The sequence below is a fragment of the Carlito syrichta genome, unplaced genomic scaffold (genome assembly GCF_000164805.1).
Source record: "Carlito syrichta isolate Samal-C Ts95f unplaced genomic scaffold, Tarsius_syrichta-2.0.1 Scaffold301764, whole genome shotgun sequence".
NCBI lineage: Eukaryota > Metazoa > Chordata > Mammalia > Primates > Tarsiidae > Carlito > Carlito syrichta.
Window position 1 is genome coordinate 148,506 of NW_007245860.1, and position 18,338 is coordinate 166,843.

An 18,338-nucleotide genomic window follows, 5' to 3' on the forward strand; every position below is an offset into this window, starting at 1 on the left:
CTACCATCTTTATCTTAATGAATCCATGAATTGAGGAAAGGAGGAAGATTTGTCATTGCAATGAGCAATTCATGGAATGATTGGAGAAAATAAAGAAAGAAGCATGGTATATAAAAATGTGTGAAGAGCACTTGACTGATGTCCATGAGTCTTGGGTCAGAAATTGTCTGTTTATAATCTCTGGACAAGTTGCTTCACCTCTCTGGGCCTCTGTGGGATGGGACACTTCCACTCATACAATTCCTAGTAAGAATAAAAGGCATCTTTGTTTTGAAATATTTTCTAACTCTAGTTCTTTTGAAGCTGTGCCATCATGTTGGAATGCCTAGTATGGACTCATTTTTTTCCAATGTTTATTATCCAGGACCCCAAATTACGTGAACTTTTGGACGTGGGGAATATCGGGCGCCTGGAGCAACGCATGATCACAGTGGTGTATGGGCCTGACCTTGTGAACATCTCTCATTTGAACCTTGTGGCTTTCCAAGAAGAAGTGGCCAAGGTATGGTGGATGGAAGCTTCTAAAGCTTGGCATCTTGATCTTAATCTTTATGATATTCTAGACGCCTATGAAAGACTGAATTTTTGTCATATTTAGCATATTTTACAATTTCATATAAAAATTCATTTGCCCAGTATGTCTAATTGAAATATTTCCAAATAATGTCATCTACTTAGAATTATGTAGATTCTATTCATTAGGAACAAGGCATTTGATATAATTCCTTTGCAAAACAAAATATAGAGAAAATCATGTTTCATTTCATCTAAACACTTTATCCCAAGTCATTCTCTCTTAGTCTCATTCTTATGCCACTTCCAACCCCTCTGCTTTCCAAGTCTCTCCTAAGACATCTTCAGCATTTTTTAAAAACTTCTTTTTCCCTACACAACACCTAGCCCACCACTATTCATGTAGTAGTTGCTCAATTAATATGTAAAAGAATGAAAAAATAAAAATTTTAAATAAAAATTTAAAATAATGAAAACAATAATTAAAAATAATAAATAATATTTATTCAGCAGTAGATTAGAAAGATTAATTAAAGATGGCCTCTCCATTAAGAACTTGCTATTCCACTAACAGCAGGCCTTTCATATACATGCAGAAATAACTACAATATAGAAACAATGTAACAAATCAGAAGCTGTGAGCTTCTAGGAACCTTGGACTCAAGCATGATACTTTCCTAGAAAAGTCCAGTTGCCATTAAGAGAATAGTGACATAAACATCTTTAAAGAAGAGCTTTCTTTTTTTCTTTTTCCATGTTTATAGTTTAAAGAATACTAGGAATGGTCCTCCTGCTTCCAACAATTTCCTTCAAAAGTTAAGCATATGAATCAAACAGTACTTTTAAGTCTATATATAATATATGTGCCCTTACAGAGCATCTCATATCAAGAATTATATCTATGGGGTCACCTCAGATCAGTGTACATTGTCTGGCCATTATGGTCTGTAATTTTTTTAACCGTCAGTACTCTGACCATTTTCAGAGCTACAGCTGACACAATGGCTGGGTTTCTAAATCATTGGTGATTATTGGCAGAGGTTTATTTCTAACATTTATGTAGCATCAACTTCAGTTTTTATAATAGAATGAATAAAAATCCAACCAGTTTTAATACTCTAACAGTAGTTCACAATGTTTTTCACATCAGAGACTGGTTTCATGGAAGACAAGTTTTCCATAGATGAGGGGAGGGGTTAGAAAAGGATGGGGAAATGTGCATGCAAACTCATAAGGAGCACACAACCTAGAACCCTTGCGAGCTCGGTTCATAATAGGGTTCATGCTCCTATGAGAACTTAGTGCCATGGCTGATCTGACAGAATGTGGAGCTCTGCTCACCCACTGCTCATGGCTTACCTCCTGCTGTGTGTCCTGGTTCCTAACAGACCACCAACCACTACCAGTCTGTGGCTCGGGGGTTGGGGACTCCTGCTCTAAAGTCTTTAGAAACTACTCTTTCTGCTGGGCTCAGTGGCTCAGCCTGTAATCCCATGCTTTGGGAGGCCGAGGTGAATGAATTGCCTGAGCCCGCGGGTTTGAGACCCTCCTGGGCAACTTGGCAAGGCCTCATCTCTACAATAAATCAAAAATTAGCCGGGCGTGGTAGCGCGCACCTATAGTTCCAGCTACTTGGAAGGCTGAGGCGGAGGCTGCAGTGGCCACCGCACTCCAGTCTGGGTGACAGAGTGAGACTCCAACTCAAAAAAAAAAAAAAGAAAGAAAGAAACTACTCTTTTCAAGTGTGTTACAAACCTATTTTCTCACCCATTTGCTTCTATAATATAGTTTGCACTTGGAGTAATTTCAGATCAATAAAGCAACGTCTGTGTGACGGCAGTGAACTTGCCCTGCAAAACTACTTGTCTAGTCTCCTGCTTGTATCCCATTGAGTTGTATATACTTTATTTTTAGGTATATGAATGAGGGGGTGATGGATGGATGAATATAGAACAACTAGTTCTAAATATTTGTAAAAATTTTTTTATTTTAAATTTTTTATTTTAAAGATATTGGGTACAATTCAGGGTTAGGTATATAAATGTTCATTTTGCAGGTACTCTTGTTGATGAGGTGTGCCTCCCTCCCCTGGCAGTTTCCCACTACTGCCAATTCTTTTCTTATAGTATTACAATAATTGTTCAATGTCCACTTATAAGTGAGAACATGTGATACTCAGTTCTTTGTTTCTGTGATAGACTACTCAGTATTATAGACTCTAAGTCCATTCAAGTTGCTGTGAAGTTCATAATTTTGTCCTTTATGGCTATGTTATATTCCATTATGAATATGTACCACATTTTTTATCCAGTCCTCTTTCGATGGGCAGCACGGTTGGTTCCATGTTTTTATAATTATGACTAATGCTGCAATAAACATGCATGTGCAGATATATTTTTCATAGAGTGATTTGAGTTCCCCTGGGTATATTCCCAGTAGGGGAATGCAGGGTCAAATGGAAGGTTGATTTTTAGATCTTTAAGGAATCGCCAAACTGTTTTCCACAGAGGTATTAGTTTATACTCCCACCAACAGTGTAGAAGTGTTCCCTTTTCACTGGATCCTCTTCAGCATCTGTTGATTTTTGAGCTATTGTTGATAGCCATCCTGACTGGAGATATGTGATATCTCAATGTGGTTTTGATTTGCATTTCTTTGATGACTAGTGAGGCTGAGCATTTTTTCATGTATCTGTTGGCTGCTTGTATGTCTTCTTCTGAGAAGTATCTATTCATATATTTTGCCCACTTTGTAATGGGGCTGTTTGTTTGTTTTTCAGCACATTTGAGTTCCTTGTAGACCCTATATGTTAGGTCTTTGTCAGACATGCAGTTGGCAAATATTTTTTCCAGTGTGCTGGCTGTCTCCCTGCTCTCTTGATGGTGTCTTTGGCTTTGCAGAAGCTTGTCAGTTTGATGAGGTTTCACTTGTCTATTTTCTCTCTTATGGCATGGGCACTTGGGGTTTTGATTAGGAATCTGTTGCCAGTTCCAATTTCCATAATGGTGTCTCCTGCATTTTCTAAGGTTCTTATAGTTCAAGGTTTTATGTTTAGGTCTTTGATCCATTAGAGTTGATTTTTGTGTATGGTGATAAGTAGTGGTCTTTTAATCTTCTGCATGTGGTCAGTCAGTTTTCCCAGCACCATTTACTAAATAGGTTCTCCTCTCCCCAGTGGTCGGTGGTGGAGGCTTTGTTGAAGATAAGTTGGTTGAGAAATTGAGATTTTGCTTCTGGAATCTTTATATATTGATCTATATGCCTGTTCTTGTACCAATACCAAGGTGTTTTGATTATTGTGGCTTTATAATTAAGTTTAAAATCTGGGAGTGTGATACTTCCCGCTTTGAGAGTTTTTTTTGTTTGTTTATTTGTTTTTGTTTTGCTGATTGTTTTGGCTATGCATTGTTGTTTGTTTCCTGTATTGTCATTTCCAGGTCTAAGAAGAATGATGCTGGTAATTTAACGGGTATTGCATTAAATCTGTAGATTGCTGTGTAAAATTCCGCTGGAAAGCAATCTGGTCCAGGACTTTTTTTGTAGGTAGTCTTTTTATGATGTAGTTGATTTCCTGGGTTGTTATTGGTCTATTTAGGGTCTTGATTTTTTCTTGTTTCAACCTGGGAAGGTTGTGTGATGTAAGAAAGTCCTCCATTTCATTTGACTTTTTACGTTTGTTTCCATACAGATGTACCTAGTAATCTCTGATAATCTTTTGTGTTTCTTCAGGATCAGTTGTGACTTTATCTTTTGCATTTCTGATTGTGTTTATTTGGGCTTTTTCTCTCTTTTTCTTGGTCAGTCTAGCTAGGAGTTCATCAATCTTGTCTATCCTTTCAAAGAACCAGATTTTTGTTTCATTGATTTTTTGTATTGTCTTTTTGTCTCTATGTCCCAAATTTGGGCTTCTATTTTGGTGATCTGGATTCTTCTGGTGAAGTCAGGGTTCTGGTGGTCTTGCTTTTCTAGCTTCCTTATGTGATTTGTTAGGCTGTTAACTTGAGATTTTTCCATTGTCTTCATGTGTGTTCATAGAGATATGTAGTCACTCTTAGTACTTTCATGGAATCCCAGAAATTTGGGTAGGATGTTTCTTCATTTTCATTTGTTTCCAGGTATCTTTTAATCTGTTTTGATTTCCATGTTGACCCAGGAGTTGTTTAGCATCATGCTATTTAGTGACCATGTATTTGTGGGTTTTGGGGGCACTTTGTTGGTGCCGATATTTATTTTTATTCACTGTGGTCTGAGAAGGTACATGGAAGTATATCATTCTTATGGAATTTGTTTATGCTGATTAATAGTCAAGAATGTGTTCGATCTTAGAGTATGTTGCATGTGGTGATAAGTAGAATGTGTATTCCGTGGTCGTTGGGTGGAGTGTCCTATAGATATCAATTAAGTCCATTTGGTCAAGTGTCACATTGAGGTTCCAGATCTCATTGTTGATTTTTTTGTCATGATGATCTGCCTAGGGTTGTGAGTGGGGTATTTAAGTCCCCAGCTATGATAGTGTTGGAGTCAATATCTTTTTTGAGTTTGCTTAGAAGTTGCTTTATGAAATTTGGTACTCCTATTTTGGGTGCATATATGTTTAGAATGGACATTTCTTTTGATGGATTGAAACTTTTATCATTATATAGTGACCTCCCATACATTTTTTAATTTTTGATGGTTTGAAAGGTATTTTGTCTGATATTAAGATTGCAACTGCTACTTTCTTTTGTGTTCCATTTGCCTGAAATTTTGTTTCCCACCCTCTTACTTTGAGTGTGGGAGTGTCCTTTCTGGTGAGATGAGTCTCTTGGAGACAATATATTGTTGCCTCATGGTATTTTATCCATTTTGCCATTCAGTGTCTTTTCAGTGGTGCATGTAATCCGTTTACATTCAGGCTAATTATTGAGATGTGAAAGTTTATCCCTGTCATGGGGTTCTTATACAGTTTGTTGTTGTTACTGCTCTTTGTTTATTTGTTTGTTGTCTTTCTTTTGATTTTTGGGTTGATTTATGTGTGTTTTCAATCTTTTTCTTGCATTCTTATAAAGGACATGGTCATTCTTTTTTTTCCTTTCTTCTAAGTTTAATACTTTCTTAAGTGTTTCTTGTAGAATTGGCTGGAGGCAGCATAAACTCTTAGGGATTGAATATCTGAGAAGGATTTTAATTCTCCATCCCTGATGAAGCTTAGCTTTGCTGGGTAGGTAATTCTTGGTTGAAATTGTCTATCTTTGAGAACTTTGAAGATTGGGCTCCAAGATCTCCTAGACTGAAATGTTTCTGTAGCTAAGCTTGCTTCTATTCTAACTGGTCTTCCCCCGTAGGTAGTCTGGCCTTTCTCTCTTACTGCCTTTAGGATTTTTTTCTTTTATACCTACTTTGTTTAGGTGAATTACTATGTGTCTAGCAGTTGGTCTTTTCATTTGTTGTCTTACAGGAGTTCTCTGAATCTTTGGTGTTTGAATGGCCATGCCACTTATGAGATGAGGGAAGTTTTCTTGAATAATTTCATGAAATGTTTGTTCCAGGGAGGTCTTTGTCTCTCTATCTGCCTCAGGGATCCCAATTAATCTTAGGTTCAGCCTCTTGAAATAATTGCTCATCTCTTGGAAGTTTTGTTCTGTCTTTTTAAACTGCTTTTCTGTTTTTTACAGCATGAGTTAATTCCATATTTTGTTCCTCAAGCTCTGAGATTCTTTCTTCTGCTTGGTTAATTCTGTTTCCATGCTGACCAGTTTGTTATTTATTTCATTCACTGTATTCTTTTTTGCTGTTATCCCGGTTATCAACTCCTTCATTCTTTCCTCTTGTCTTTCCTCATTTCTATTTATTCTCTCTATTAATATCTTGATATCTGGGTTTGTGTTTTGAGACCAGTTATTTTGGGGGTTCTTCATTGTTTGCATTCTGAAGTCTGTGTTCTCAGTGGTTGACCTCCCAGGGGTCTGTGTGAGACCCATATTCTTCCTTTAGTTTTTCTTCATTTGTGTATATTTTCCTCCCTCTTTTTTTAATCTCTTCTTTAATTCTGTTGTTCAGAGATGTGGGGGTAGCTTTTACTTCTGTTTACTCAATCTCCTATTTTTCCTTATGTAGATCCTCTGGCTTTGTTCAGTTCTGAAACCGGACTGTGGGTAAGGCGCTATACTTTTTGCAGTTTTGAGATTTAATTGAGGGGGGAACTGTGATTCAGAAACTATCTGCAGATGCCAGTATCCACTGACAGGTGTGTGGGTCCCCTGGAACCCATTTCCTACCACCTTACAATCTGTCCATGCAGTGGGGGTATAAGTTTGCCCTCTGAAAGCAAAATGAGGTAAGAAAAAGGAAAAGCATGAAAAAAGGAAAGAGGAAAATGAGGGGAAGGTGGAAAGTGAGAAGAAGAGGGAAAACAGACAGGTGTACCAACTAACAAATGAAAAGAGACACAAAGACAGAAAAGATAAGAAAAACAAAAACATACAGACAATCATGCAAACACACAAACTGACAAAAAAAATCCCTATTGATGATCTCTTCCTCAAAAATACTCATACACAAACAGGAAGTCTAAAAAAAAGCATTAAGATAACAGAAACAAAGCAAGTATGAAAACATAATCAAAGACAGAAAGAACGAGAGAAGAGGTAAAAAAACTAAAACAAAAAGCAAAGAAACAAACAACAACAACAACCAAAAAAGCAAAAAACAAAACAAAAAAACTTGCTCTGAGTCCTATAACTCCAACTTCCTTTCAGCTCTGATCTCCAGCCCCTGCCCTCTGCTCTCAGTGTAGGCAGATAAAGTTGCTCTCAGCATGGGTCAGATGCCCCATGGACTACTGTGGGAGGAGGTTGGATCAGATCTGGACTCACCCAGCTTGCTGCCACTGCTGTTAAGTCTCCCACTCAGATCTGATGTGTCTGTGCCTGTTTCATTGTGGGGGAGGGACATCTGTCTCTCTGAGTCTGATGAGGAGATAATCTCTAGACCCCAGGTTGGAGGCTGGGCAGAACTCAGTAGGGCAATGCAGGTATTTGCCTGGTCCTGGGACAGAGAAAATGGTACTGGTCAACATTTCCTCACCAGTGGCGGGGTTCCTTTCCAGCTTTCCCCTGCCCTCTCCACAGATCCTGGGGATCGTGCCACTCTGCTGTCACAGGTGATAGTGTAGGCCAGGTGCCAGGTGGTAAGGATTCGCTGCTTTCTGCTGCCTTTTCTCAGGAGAGCCCTGAGAACAGCAGATGATCCTGCCTGCCAGGGGCTCCAATCTCCAGGCAGTGGGGAGTTGCAGTCACCTCCAGAGGAGATTCCTCAAGTGCATGAACCTGAGTCTCCCCTCAGACGGTCTTTCACTCACTCACCAGCATACACCCACTCACATAGAGAGTCTTTGTAGACACTCACTTTTGCAGAGACTCTCACACTCTGGCCTGTTCCACCGCCATCTTGCTGGAAATCTGTGAAATATTCTAAAGATACCTTTCCCCAAATGCAATTATATTCCCTTTTAAAAAATGACCAATTCATGAGATTAACTGAATCCATTAAAAACAAATACTTGGATGGAATTAGAGAGTGTCATCCTAAGTAAACTAATGCAGGAACAGAAAACTAAACTCCACATATTCTCACTTGTAAATGGGAGCTAAACTAAGAATCTAAAAAGGCATAGAAAATGGTATAATGAACATTGGAGACTCAGAAGAGGAAGTATGGGAAGGGGTAAAGGGATGAAAAACCACTTACCAAGTACAGTGTGTACAGGTGGAGGTGGTGAGTACACTTAAAGCCCAGACTTCTTCACTGCTATACGGTATATCCATGTAACACAAAACTAGTAGTACCCCCTAAAACTATTGAAATTTTAAAAAATACAATAAGTGACAATGACTTTCAAGAAGGCTTTCACTAAGAGTGAATATAATTTTATATTACACACCAATCGGCATATCTGAAGTTGATTAAACCTTTAGCAGTTGTGTTTAAAATATATTTTGTTTCCACTTTTCTGTGGGTTCCTACCAACTAATTTTCTTTAGGGATTTTGATTTCCAAGCCCTGTCATATTCCCCACTAGGAGTGCATCTATAGAGATTTTCCCAGTCATGACTTGATGTTCCTAGTGTAATTAATTAAGCTGTGGACTTAGCTTTCCCTGGCTGTGATGTTCTATATTTCCTTCCACCAAAATTGCTCAACCAGTAAGGTAAAATTTTCAAATGCCATTTTACTCTGAAAACTTGCTATTTATACTTCTAATTGTCAGTATGTCTCATAACATTACACCTTCTATTTACTCTCTGGGACCAATGTTCATGATACCTTGAATAGTGCTAGTACAAAAGGAGACAGCATCTCTTATTATGCAGAAAGCCCAACAGAAACCTGAGCTTCTTTGAAAGTTGAATGTCTCTGGCAAAAAAAATTGCTTACAAAAAATTGTTTACAGTGGATTATGGCTTATTTATTCATTCAACACATATTTGTTGGGTGTCTGTTCTGTGCCAGCCACAATTCCAGCATTAGAGAAACATCAATGAGGTGTTCTGTTCCTTCAAAGCCCTTCCCTCTGAGAGCCAGCATTCTAGAAGAAATAACCAGATAAATCATGGTGAAGTTGTAAACATATCAACTGTCAGATGGAGATCTGTGTGGAAGAATAAAGCAGGAGAGGAAAGGGAGTATGTGGGTGGGAGATAGGAATTACCTTTGTATGGGTTGGTCAGAAAAGGCGGTAAATATGTTGGAAGTTGCTCACTTATAAAAATGTTTTAAATTTCTGACAAATCTGTTGGCTCAATTAACAATCTAAAATCAGAAGTAGGATGTAAACATTACTAAAGATATCATCCTAGATTTACATTCTTTTTTGTTCTTACTTATGTTGATGAAAAGATGCCAAACTCTGCAAAATATTTTAAGATGGTTTATTCTGGCCAATGTAAGTGACCTTGGTCTGTGACATCCATGCCCAGGAGGTCCTGAGAATGCGTCCCCTTTGTGGCTGAATGGTAGCTTAGCTATATATAGTTTAGGAGTACTGAAGTTACAAGAAGCCATAAATCAATACATGTGAGATTTACACTGGTTCAGCATAGGGAGGTGGGACATTTTTAGGGGGGAGGGAGGGCACAGGTTATAGGTGGATTCAAAGATTTTTCTGACTGACAACTAGTTAGCATCCTTACCTGTGGAACTGTGAAAGCAGTAAAGGAAATGAATAGGCAGCTTGAAGAAGATAAGAGAGCAGAATTTCTTGATATGTAGATAAAGTTTTATGGGTTATTGTGGTTGATTTCAAACAGAGCAGGTAATTGTTTTAAAAGATGCCAGAGTCCCCAAAAGACAGCTTTACAGGGTCACAGCCTACTTTGATTTTTCCTTTTTTATCTGTCAGAGTCAGGTTTGAGGGTAAATCACATTAAAAGTTAGGAATTTGACAATGAAAAGGAAAAAAGGTCAGTTTAGTTATCAGTCACTTGAAATTGAATTTGTAATTTATTTCTGAAGTGAATCCTTAAAAGTTGGTCATGGGGGAAAAACTGTGTCTTTAAACTTCTCCCTCTGTCACTGGACTAAAAATGTGATGTCTCTTACAATTAAACAACGATCATACGTGTGTTACATGGCATGATTTGCCAACCCTTCTATTTCCTCATGATTAGCCTTCCCTGCTACCTCAATAGGTGCCTCCCTGAATGATTCTGGGAAATAGGTGGTTGGTTTCCCATTTGCTCTCTGAGTTGTGCAATTCTCCTTAAACCTCTTGCTTCTCTGAGGACCAGTGGACGCATCCATGTTTTCTGTGACTTGGAACTCCTGGACTTTAGTCCATCCTCTTGGAATGGCCTGGCGTCTCCACAGAGCTGCAGGGGAGGTGGCAGATGTCTCCATCTCTCCCTTTACTCTCCTATTCTTAATCCAAACAGCCTGTACTCATGGCAACATGACTTGTGGTAGTTGGAGGTATCAGCAAAGGAAACAAAAATAAAAGGAGAGGGAAAAAAATAAACTATATGATAAATATGGCTACCTCACTGTCTAAGAAAAGAGAGTAAAGTTCAAACCTTGAGAAGATGACCCCTTTAAGGTACACTCCAGTTGTTAGACTGCTTCCCATTGAGGCAGTATAGTTAGCTTAGGCATGGTGGTGGGGCAGGGAGAGAATAGAGAGTTACTAAGCTGGAGGCTAAGAGGTTAAAAACTTCCTGTGATTTATAACTGGTTTAAAGTGGACACAAACATCCTATGGTTTGTGACGTGAAACTGACACAAAAAGACAAAAAAACCAGCACTCCTTACTCTAGAGTGCATCTCCCTCTTGGAGATCACCCATACTCCCTTCTCTCAAGTGTGTACTTTCAGTTCAAATTAAAGTTCCTTCTTTTACTCTCTGTGACTCATCCTTGAATTCTTTCCTGCAAGGGAGTCAAAAGCCTGGTCCTGGGTACAGGTCAAGGATTGTACTTCTTGGAAAGAGACTTCCAGCTCTTTAAGGTGTCAGCCACAGTAGCATACTGGACCTAACTGGGGAATGCTGTCTCTGTCTCTCTGAGGCAATCCTCCCCCACTCTGCCACCATCACCATGACTGAGTCTTCCTTGAAAACCCCCACAACACCCGCCAATCTCTAGCCTCATCCAGGGGAGTGTCTCTATACCCACCATGGTTACTTTTATCCCACTGCAGAGCTCGGACCTGATTGCCCACTCAAGCACTGTGCTTATACCTCACTTGTTCAGTCTTCAGCATCAGATCTTGGTCCAGTATCCCTTGAGATCCCCTTCCAATGAGGGGTGCTAATGTGCTTCTTCATCCCTCAGCTAATCCAGCAGTGAACTCTTGAAACAGACACAGGCCCAAGGATAGTCACTAATTGTGAGAGACAGCATAGGCTAGTTTAAGGGCTGTGTGTGTAGATATCTCCAGGGCTTCAGAAGGTCTGTCAATCACTGCAATACACCAGTGGTAAGGCGGAGAGGATAGGATAAGGGAGAAAGAGAAATTGTTGCAACCCAACAATCCAAGTAGGCTATTCAAAACAGCATAGCTGTATTTGGCTCCTACCAATTGTTATCTCAAAGCTGCAAATGTCAGAATCACCTGGAGAGCTTATTAAAACACAGATTGTTGGGCCCCAGCTCCAGCAGATTTGGGATGGAACCTGAGCATCTGCATTTCTAACAAGTTCCCAGGTCTGAGCATCACCCTTTGAGAAGCTCATTCTTAGAGAAGTTTGTGCTCAGTTTTGCCAGATCTTGGATTTTCTTCCAGAAGGAGCTGGAGAATCCATATAAGATGTTAAATATTGGCAACAGTTGCTTAAAAACATCGTGTGAGCCAAACAAAACACAACTATGGGCTGAATAAGACTTGGGGACTTCTATTTGGTAGGTTTTTGGTCTAGATTCATATTAAGAAAGAATAACATTGTGCTAAATAAAATCTCAGGTTCTGACCATCAAGCACAATGGGGAAAGCACATACCATAGTATTATTCTGCAGCGCAGAATCAGCACTTTCCACCACATTCATTCTCTAATATCCAAAGCATTCCTAGAGCCCTCTGGGTGCCTAAGAAATATGGACTTTCAGCATGAGGGTGTTTTTGTTTTTGTTTTTTTTTTGAGTCGGACTCTCACTCCGTTGCCCAGGCTGGAGTGCAGTGGCATACTCACGACCTCCCAGTGTCGACCTGCTGGGCTCCCACAATCCTTCCACCTTAAACTTCCAAGTAGCCAGAACTATAGGCATGTGCCACCACACCCGGCTAATTCTTTTTTAATTTTTTTGTAGAGATGAGGTCTTGCCAATTTGCTCTGGCTGGTCTCAAACCCAGGCCTCAGGCAGTCCACTCGCATTGGCCTCCCAAAGTGCTGGGATTACAGGCTGAGCTACTGAGCCAGCCAAGGGCTTTTTTTTTTTTCTGAGACAGAGAGTCACCTGCCCCCTTAATGGTCATCATGGAAATGTTTCAAAAGCTTTATAATAGCCACTTTTCTCTGCCTTCGATTGGATCATGATCTTAAACAGAGCATCTTCATTCCACATAAAAGAAAGGAAGAAAGAACAATGGGGAAGAAAATCTTTTGGATGTCTGTCTCTACTCTCCATTTTTAAACATGTAACTTGAAAATTAAAGAATAAAGAAGACAAATTATCACTTAAGTAGGTCAAATTTAAAAGTCAGGAAGAGTATAAACACTACACAGTGTTCCACAAGATCACCTTACAACTTTCAACCCATTAAACAAATGCACTATAAGCAACTGAGAAAGTTCTGCCAGGGAAGGCAAATATGGGGTCTTTGCTTGCTGTAAAAAATGACACTCTTTTGTCAATGGAATATGCCCCCTCACATGACTGCAATTTCAACACTTTATCAGAAGGAATTAAGCAGGGAATGAACTCGTGCTCATGTGAGCTCTGAGTTTGTTGCTCAAGGAAGGAGCACAGTAAGAGGGAGAGGGCACTGAGGAGGAGTCTATAAATCAGAAATATCAGCTTCACCCTTTGCTAGATAGATGTGAACCTTCAAGCCCTTCCACAATGTGGGTACATTCTTCATTCATAAGACCTTGGAGTCATTCACTCATTTACTCAATAAGATTTTATTAACTCCTCTGCAATGTGCCAAGTTCTGTTCTAGATGCTGAGGATAAAGCAGTGAAGAAAACAAATAAAGATCTTTGCCCATGTGGAGTATCCACTCTAGTGAGGGAGAAAATAAGTAAATCATAATGCTATAAGAAAAGGATTGGCAGTAGTGGAAATCTGCCAGGGGGGAGGGGGATGCACCTCATCAACAAGAATACCTGCATAATCAATATTTGTATATCTAACCCTGAATTGTACCCTACATCTTTAAAATAAAAATAAATAAATAAAAAAGTTCGGGGGGGGGAAATAAAGACCTAAGCCATGTGATGTATTAAGAAGAGATAGTAATATCGACAAAAATAAAGCAGGCATGAGGAATGCCAGGGAAGGGGACGTTAAAGAGAATGGTCAATCCGGTCATCTCTGAGAAGGTAACTCTTCAGTAAAGACTTGAAGAAGTTGAAGGAGCAAGCTGTGAGGACATCTGGAGGGACAGCATTCTACACAGAGGGAATGGCAAGTGCAAGTCCCTGAGGCAAGAGATTGTCTGGTGTACTTTAGAAATAGCCAAAGGCACGTGTGGCAGGAACCGGGTGAGCAAGACTGAGGAGATAATTGCAGTTGATCTTGTTGTAGGGTAGTATAGGCTTCTGAAGGGCTTTGGCTTCTATTGTGAGTGAGATGGACATTGTGAGATGGTTTTCAGTGAGGACAGACTTTATCTGACTTAACATTTAGTTAAGGGGGAAGGAAAGTCCTGGAAGCAAGCAGACCAGTTAGTAAACTTTTGAAATATTTTAGGTAAGTTGTTGGCGACTTAGACCAAAGTGGAGCTGTGGAAGTGATGAAAAGTGATCCAAATATGCACATATATACTTAATATATAAAAGATATACAAATATGTATAAAGGAGGAACTGACAGTATATGCTTATGAATTGCATGGCACATGCAAGAGAATGAGAAATCAAGGTGATGGTAAAGTTTTGGTCCCAGAAGCAGGAAGGATGGGAATGCCATTTACTGATATAGAGTTTAAACTAGAATGTAAATTTTTGTTTGGGGGTGTATAGCAGGGATTCCATTTTGGTTATGTTCAGTTTGGGATTATGATTAAATACCCAAGGGGAGGTGTTGAGTAGGAAGTTGAATATATGAACCTGGAGTTGAGAGTACCAAATATAATTTGTAAATCTGGGAATCATTGGGTGTTTAATGGTATTAAAAATCATCATAGTATTTAATGAAACTGGATTAGATCAACCAGGAGTGACTGTACATGGAGATGTCCAAAGTCTGAGTCATTGGCACTCCAACATCAAGAGATATGAAAGAATCAGAGGGAAAAAAGAGGCTAAGAAAGAGCAGCCAATGAGACAGTCACCAGGCAAGTATGTGACACTGGAAACCAAATAAAGAAAGTGTTTCAAGAAGAAAAGAAGAGAATGATCAACTGGGTCAAATGCAGCTCATAATAATTCAAGTCAGATGAAAACCAAGAAGTGACCACTGGATTTAATGATGTGAAGGTCATTGGTAGCCTTGACTAGAGCAACTTCAGTAGAGTGGTAAGGTCAAAACCCTGATTGGAGTGATGCTGAGGAATATTGGAGGAAGCCAATTAAGATGTCACAATAGATTGCTCTTTTGAGAAGTTTTGGTGTAAAGGGCAGCTGAAAAATGGGAAAACTGCTGGAAGGGGAAGTAAGGGCAAGAGATAGTTTTTCAGATGGGAGAAACAACATGCTTGTATACTAGTGAGAATGATTCTATAGACAAAATTGCTGGAGCATATTGTTACGTGAACAAGGGTAGTCAACAAGTGCAGAGCTTGGAAAAGTATAGTCTAGGGACAGGCCAAGTTCAGTTCTCCAACCTGTTTTCATAAATATAGTTTTATTGGAACTCAGCAACACCCATCTGTTTACAAAATTGTCTATGCCTCCTTATACAAGACAGAATTTCGTAGTTGTGATATAGATTGTATGGGCCACAAAGCCTAAAATACTTACTATCCGACCCTTTGGGGCTGTGCATGGTGGCTCGCACTTGTAATCCTAGCACTTTGGGAGGCCAAGGCGGGAGGATTGCTTGAGCCCAGGAGTTAGAGACTAGCCTGGGCAATGTAGAGAGACCTTGTCTCTACAAAAAATTAACCTTTATAGTGGCTACACTAGAGGTCAAGGCAGAAAGATTACCTGAACCCAGGAGGTCAAGGCTGCAGTAAGCCATGATCAATCGTGCCACTGCACTCCAGTCTGGATGACAGTGAGACTCCAATTCAAAAAAAGAATGTGTTTGATCCTGCTCTAGAACAAAAGTGGAAAGGTTGGACTTAGAAAGGAACAAGGGTATTTGCTCCAGAAGAAGAGGAAAAGCAGAATACTTCAATAGAGATGCCGGTGAGTGGTCCCTGTGGGAGAGAGAATTATCAATGTTCTTTTCTGGTTGCCTCTGTTTTCTGTGACAGAGGAGTCAGAAGTCACTCGCTGAGAATAAGAACAATTTGATCTCTCAAGCCCTTTTCAGCACTAGTTGGTGAATTTCTTTAAAGATTTGACTGATAGAGTTAACATGGACTGCAAAAGACAGATTATTTACATCTGATCATAAAAATAGTATTTCTTTGAGCAAGTTCACTGATTCGTCAGATCAAATTTTAAATCAGTCACTGAGTTTGAACATAAAATAGTTTTCTTCTGCCTATCCAGTTATAGTCCCTACCCTAATATTCTGTTTATGTTGGGGTGGGGGGTGGTATAGAAATAAAATTTTAGGAGTGTATACAGCTCTCTGAAGTCATGCAATCTTTAAACAGCATGATGCAGGTTGCTAAAGGCAGATTGTCTAAGCCAGAGGCAAGAATTCACCAGATTGCCACATCTTGATATTCACCTTCAGGTCTTAGGGATCCAATGTGGCTGTTGGGAGATCACTCATCATCTAAAGAATCTTAGAAGTAGTGAAATCAGCCCCATGATTTAGCATAGAGGAATCTCAGTATGCAAAAAAGCATATCCTATTTTGGATTTAGAAAATTCAGCATGTCTTTCCTCTGGGTTCTGGCCCCTTTTCCAGTCATTCACAATGAAAATTGAAAGTATGCTTCTTAGGAAGGATGCATCTGGTGTTCTAGGAAAGACTAGGTCCTGTGTGAGGAGACTGGAAACAGTCCTCTATGACTGGTCCCATGGAAACTCCTCCTCTCTCTCCACACCTGCTCCTTGTTCAATGAAGTAAAGTGAGTACAAATAAGGTGGCCTGAGTATCACCTTGAGAGACAGAGTTTGATTCAGGTTCTGGTATTAAGTGCTAAGTAGTTTGATGCTCTGTGATAGAATTCCTTGATGGGTACATTGTTGCGCCACCACCCAGTTTGGCAAATTTCTGCCCAAATATTGTTCTAGTCTTTTGAGAAGAAGTGAACTGAACCAGCATGGAGGGAGATGGAGATGCCTGATGGGGAAATTTTGTGTTACCTATTTACACAAGGATTGGTGGACACCATTGGTTTTAATCCTTACTTCTTTAAACACGAAGCTCTCTCTGGTAGTTATAAATAGGAAAAACAAAACCAGTTCATTTTTCCTGTTTAGCCATGCTAATGAGAACTGAGCCAGATTTTTGTTGTGTTTTATTGAAATATAACATACACAGAAAAGTGCACAGATCCTAACTATATACCTTGATGGATTTTTGGAAAGGGAACACACCATGTAAACAGCAACCAGATCAAGAAAGGCGTATCACCAGCACCCCAGGAATCTACCCTACTAATCATACTCCTATATTGCATTCTAACATTATGGATTACTTTTACCTGTTTTTAAAATATCTGTAAATGAACTCATACAATATAGTCTTTTTGGTCTGACTTCTGTTATTTAACATAATATTTATGAGATCTGTTAGATTCCTCTATATTTTATGTGTGGTTATAGTTTGTTCCTTCTCTTTGCTAAATAGTATTTTGTAATTTATTTACGTTTGATGGACATTCAGGCAGTTTTCAATTTAGAGCTATTACAAATGTGATGCTACAAACATATGTCTTTCTGTGGAGTGTATTTGCTGGTCATTGATCTACATATATTCTGCTTTGATAGATAGCAATTTCCCAAACTGTTTAAGCCATTTGGATTTTTGAATGTTGTTTTACACATGCAAAAAATCTTGTTTAATGAAGGATCTGTATAATTATTAAATTATTGCATTTTGAAGTAGCTTTCACAGAATAAGTGAACTCTCCAAAAATATGTTCTATAAGCTGAACATCAGTCTTTAGTATCTATAATTTTATATTTTTTCCACCTCTGTAGCTGTGAGTGTCTTAGAGAATCTAATTCACTTACTTCCAAGGGTACAATGTAGGATTTCCCAGAAATTTTCCTTAACTTCATTCATACCAGTGGCTTACCAACCATCGAGATAACATAGAAGGTCTCTTAATTTCCCAAGTAGCTATCACATCTCATTCCTAGTCCCCCTTCTCCTTGCTGTTTTGTTCAAGCCCTTGACAAGTCTCATCTGTAGTCATCTACTGCCTATTTCCTGGAATCCTCTTCTTGCTTTCCAACTTTTTCATCTACATCAGGATGATCTTTAGGAAAAAAAAAAACTCAAACCTGATCATATTTCAAAATCCTTTCATTCTCTATTACCTTCAGAATGAAGTTTCTATTTAATTTATTCATATGCTGAACAAATATTGTTGAGGGCCAGTATGTGCCAAGTGCCAGGCTAGGCAAATGGGGATCCATCGGAGACCAAAACAAACCTAGCCCCCACCCTTAGGTACCGATGATTCACCACTCTAACCCTCACACGGTACTGATGATTCACCACTCTAGCCCTCGCACAGTACTGATGATTCACCGCTCTAACCCTCACACCATTCTACTTCAGCTGTTCTTAACTACTTGTGATTCTTCTGCCTCTATAACTTTCATTTTAATGCCTTTGTAATTTTGTGGTTTTCAAGACTGCCCTTCTCTATTTGTCCACCAAGAAAAGTTCTAAGCCTCCTTCGTGACTTGGCATCAATACAGCTCATCTATCCTTCCTTCCATCCCATGATTTCCATGAATAACTCATTGTTCTCTGCTCTATTCCTCCATGAACCCTGTGCTTATTTTCTATTGCATTTATTACACTGTCGTTATCTGTCAGTGTATCTGATACTCTACCTTGGATGTGCGAGCTGCTGAAAGTAAAAAAAAAAAAAAATACCTGAGTCTTTTTTGT

General features: G+C 39.2%; 1 protein-coding gene across 3 annotated transcripts in view; it reads left to right on the forward strand.

The window, feature by feature from the left end:
* The first annotated feature begins 364 nt into the window (after nt 1-364).
* Nucleotides 365-18,338, forward strand: part of PLCB1 (phospholipase C beta 1) — a 283,302-nt gene continuing 265,328 nt past the window's right edge. For all 3 annotated transcript variants that reach the window (XM_008055186.1, XM_008055185.1, XM_008055187.1), the window contains exon 1: nt 365-502. In XM_008055186.1, the coding sequence (XP_008053377.1) occupies nt 422-502 (81 nt within the window). In that variant the 5' untranslated portion in view covers nt 365-421. The remainder of the gene's footprint in view (nt 503-18,338) is intronic.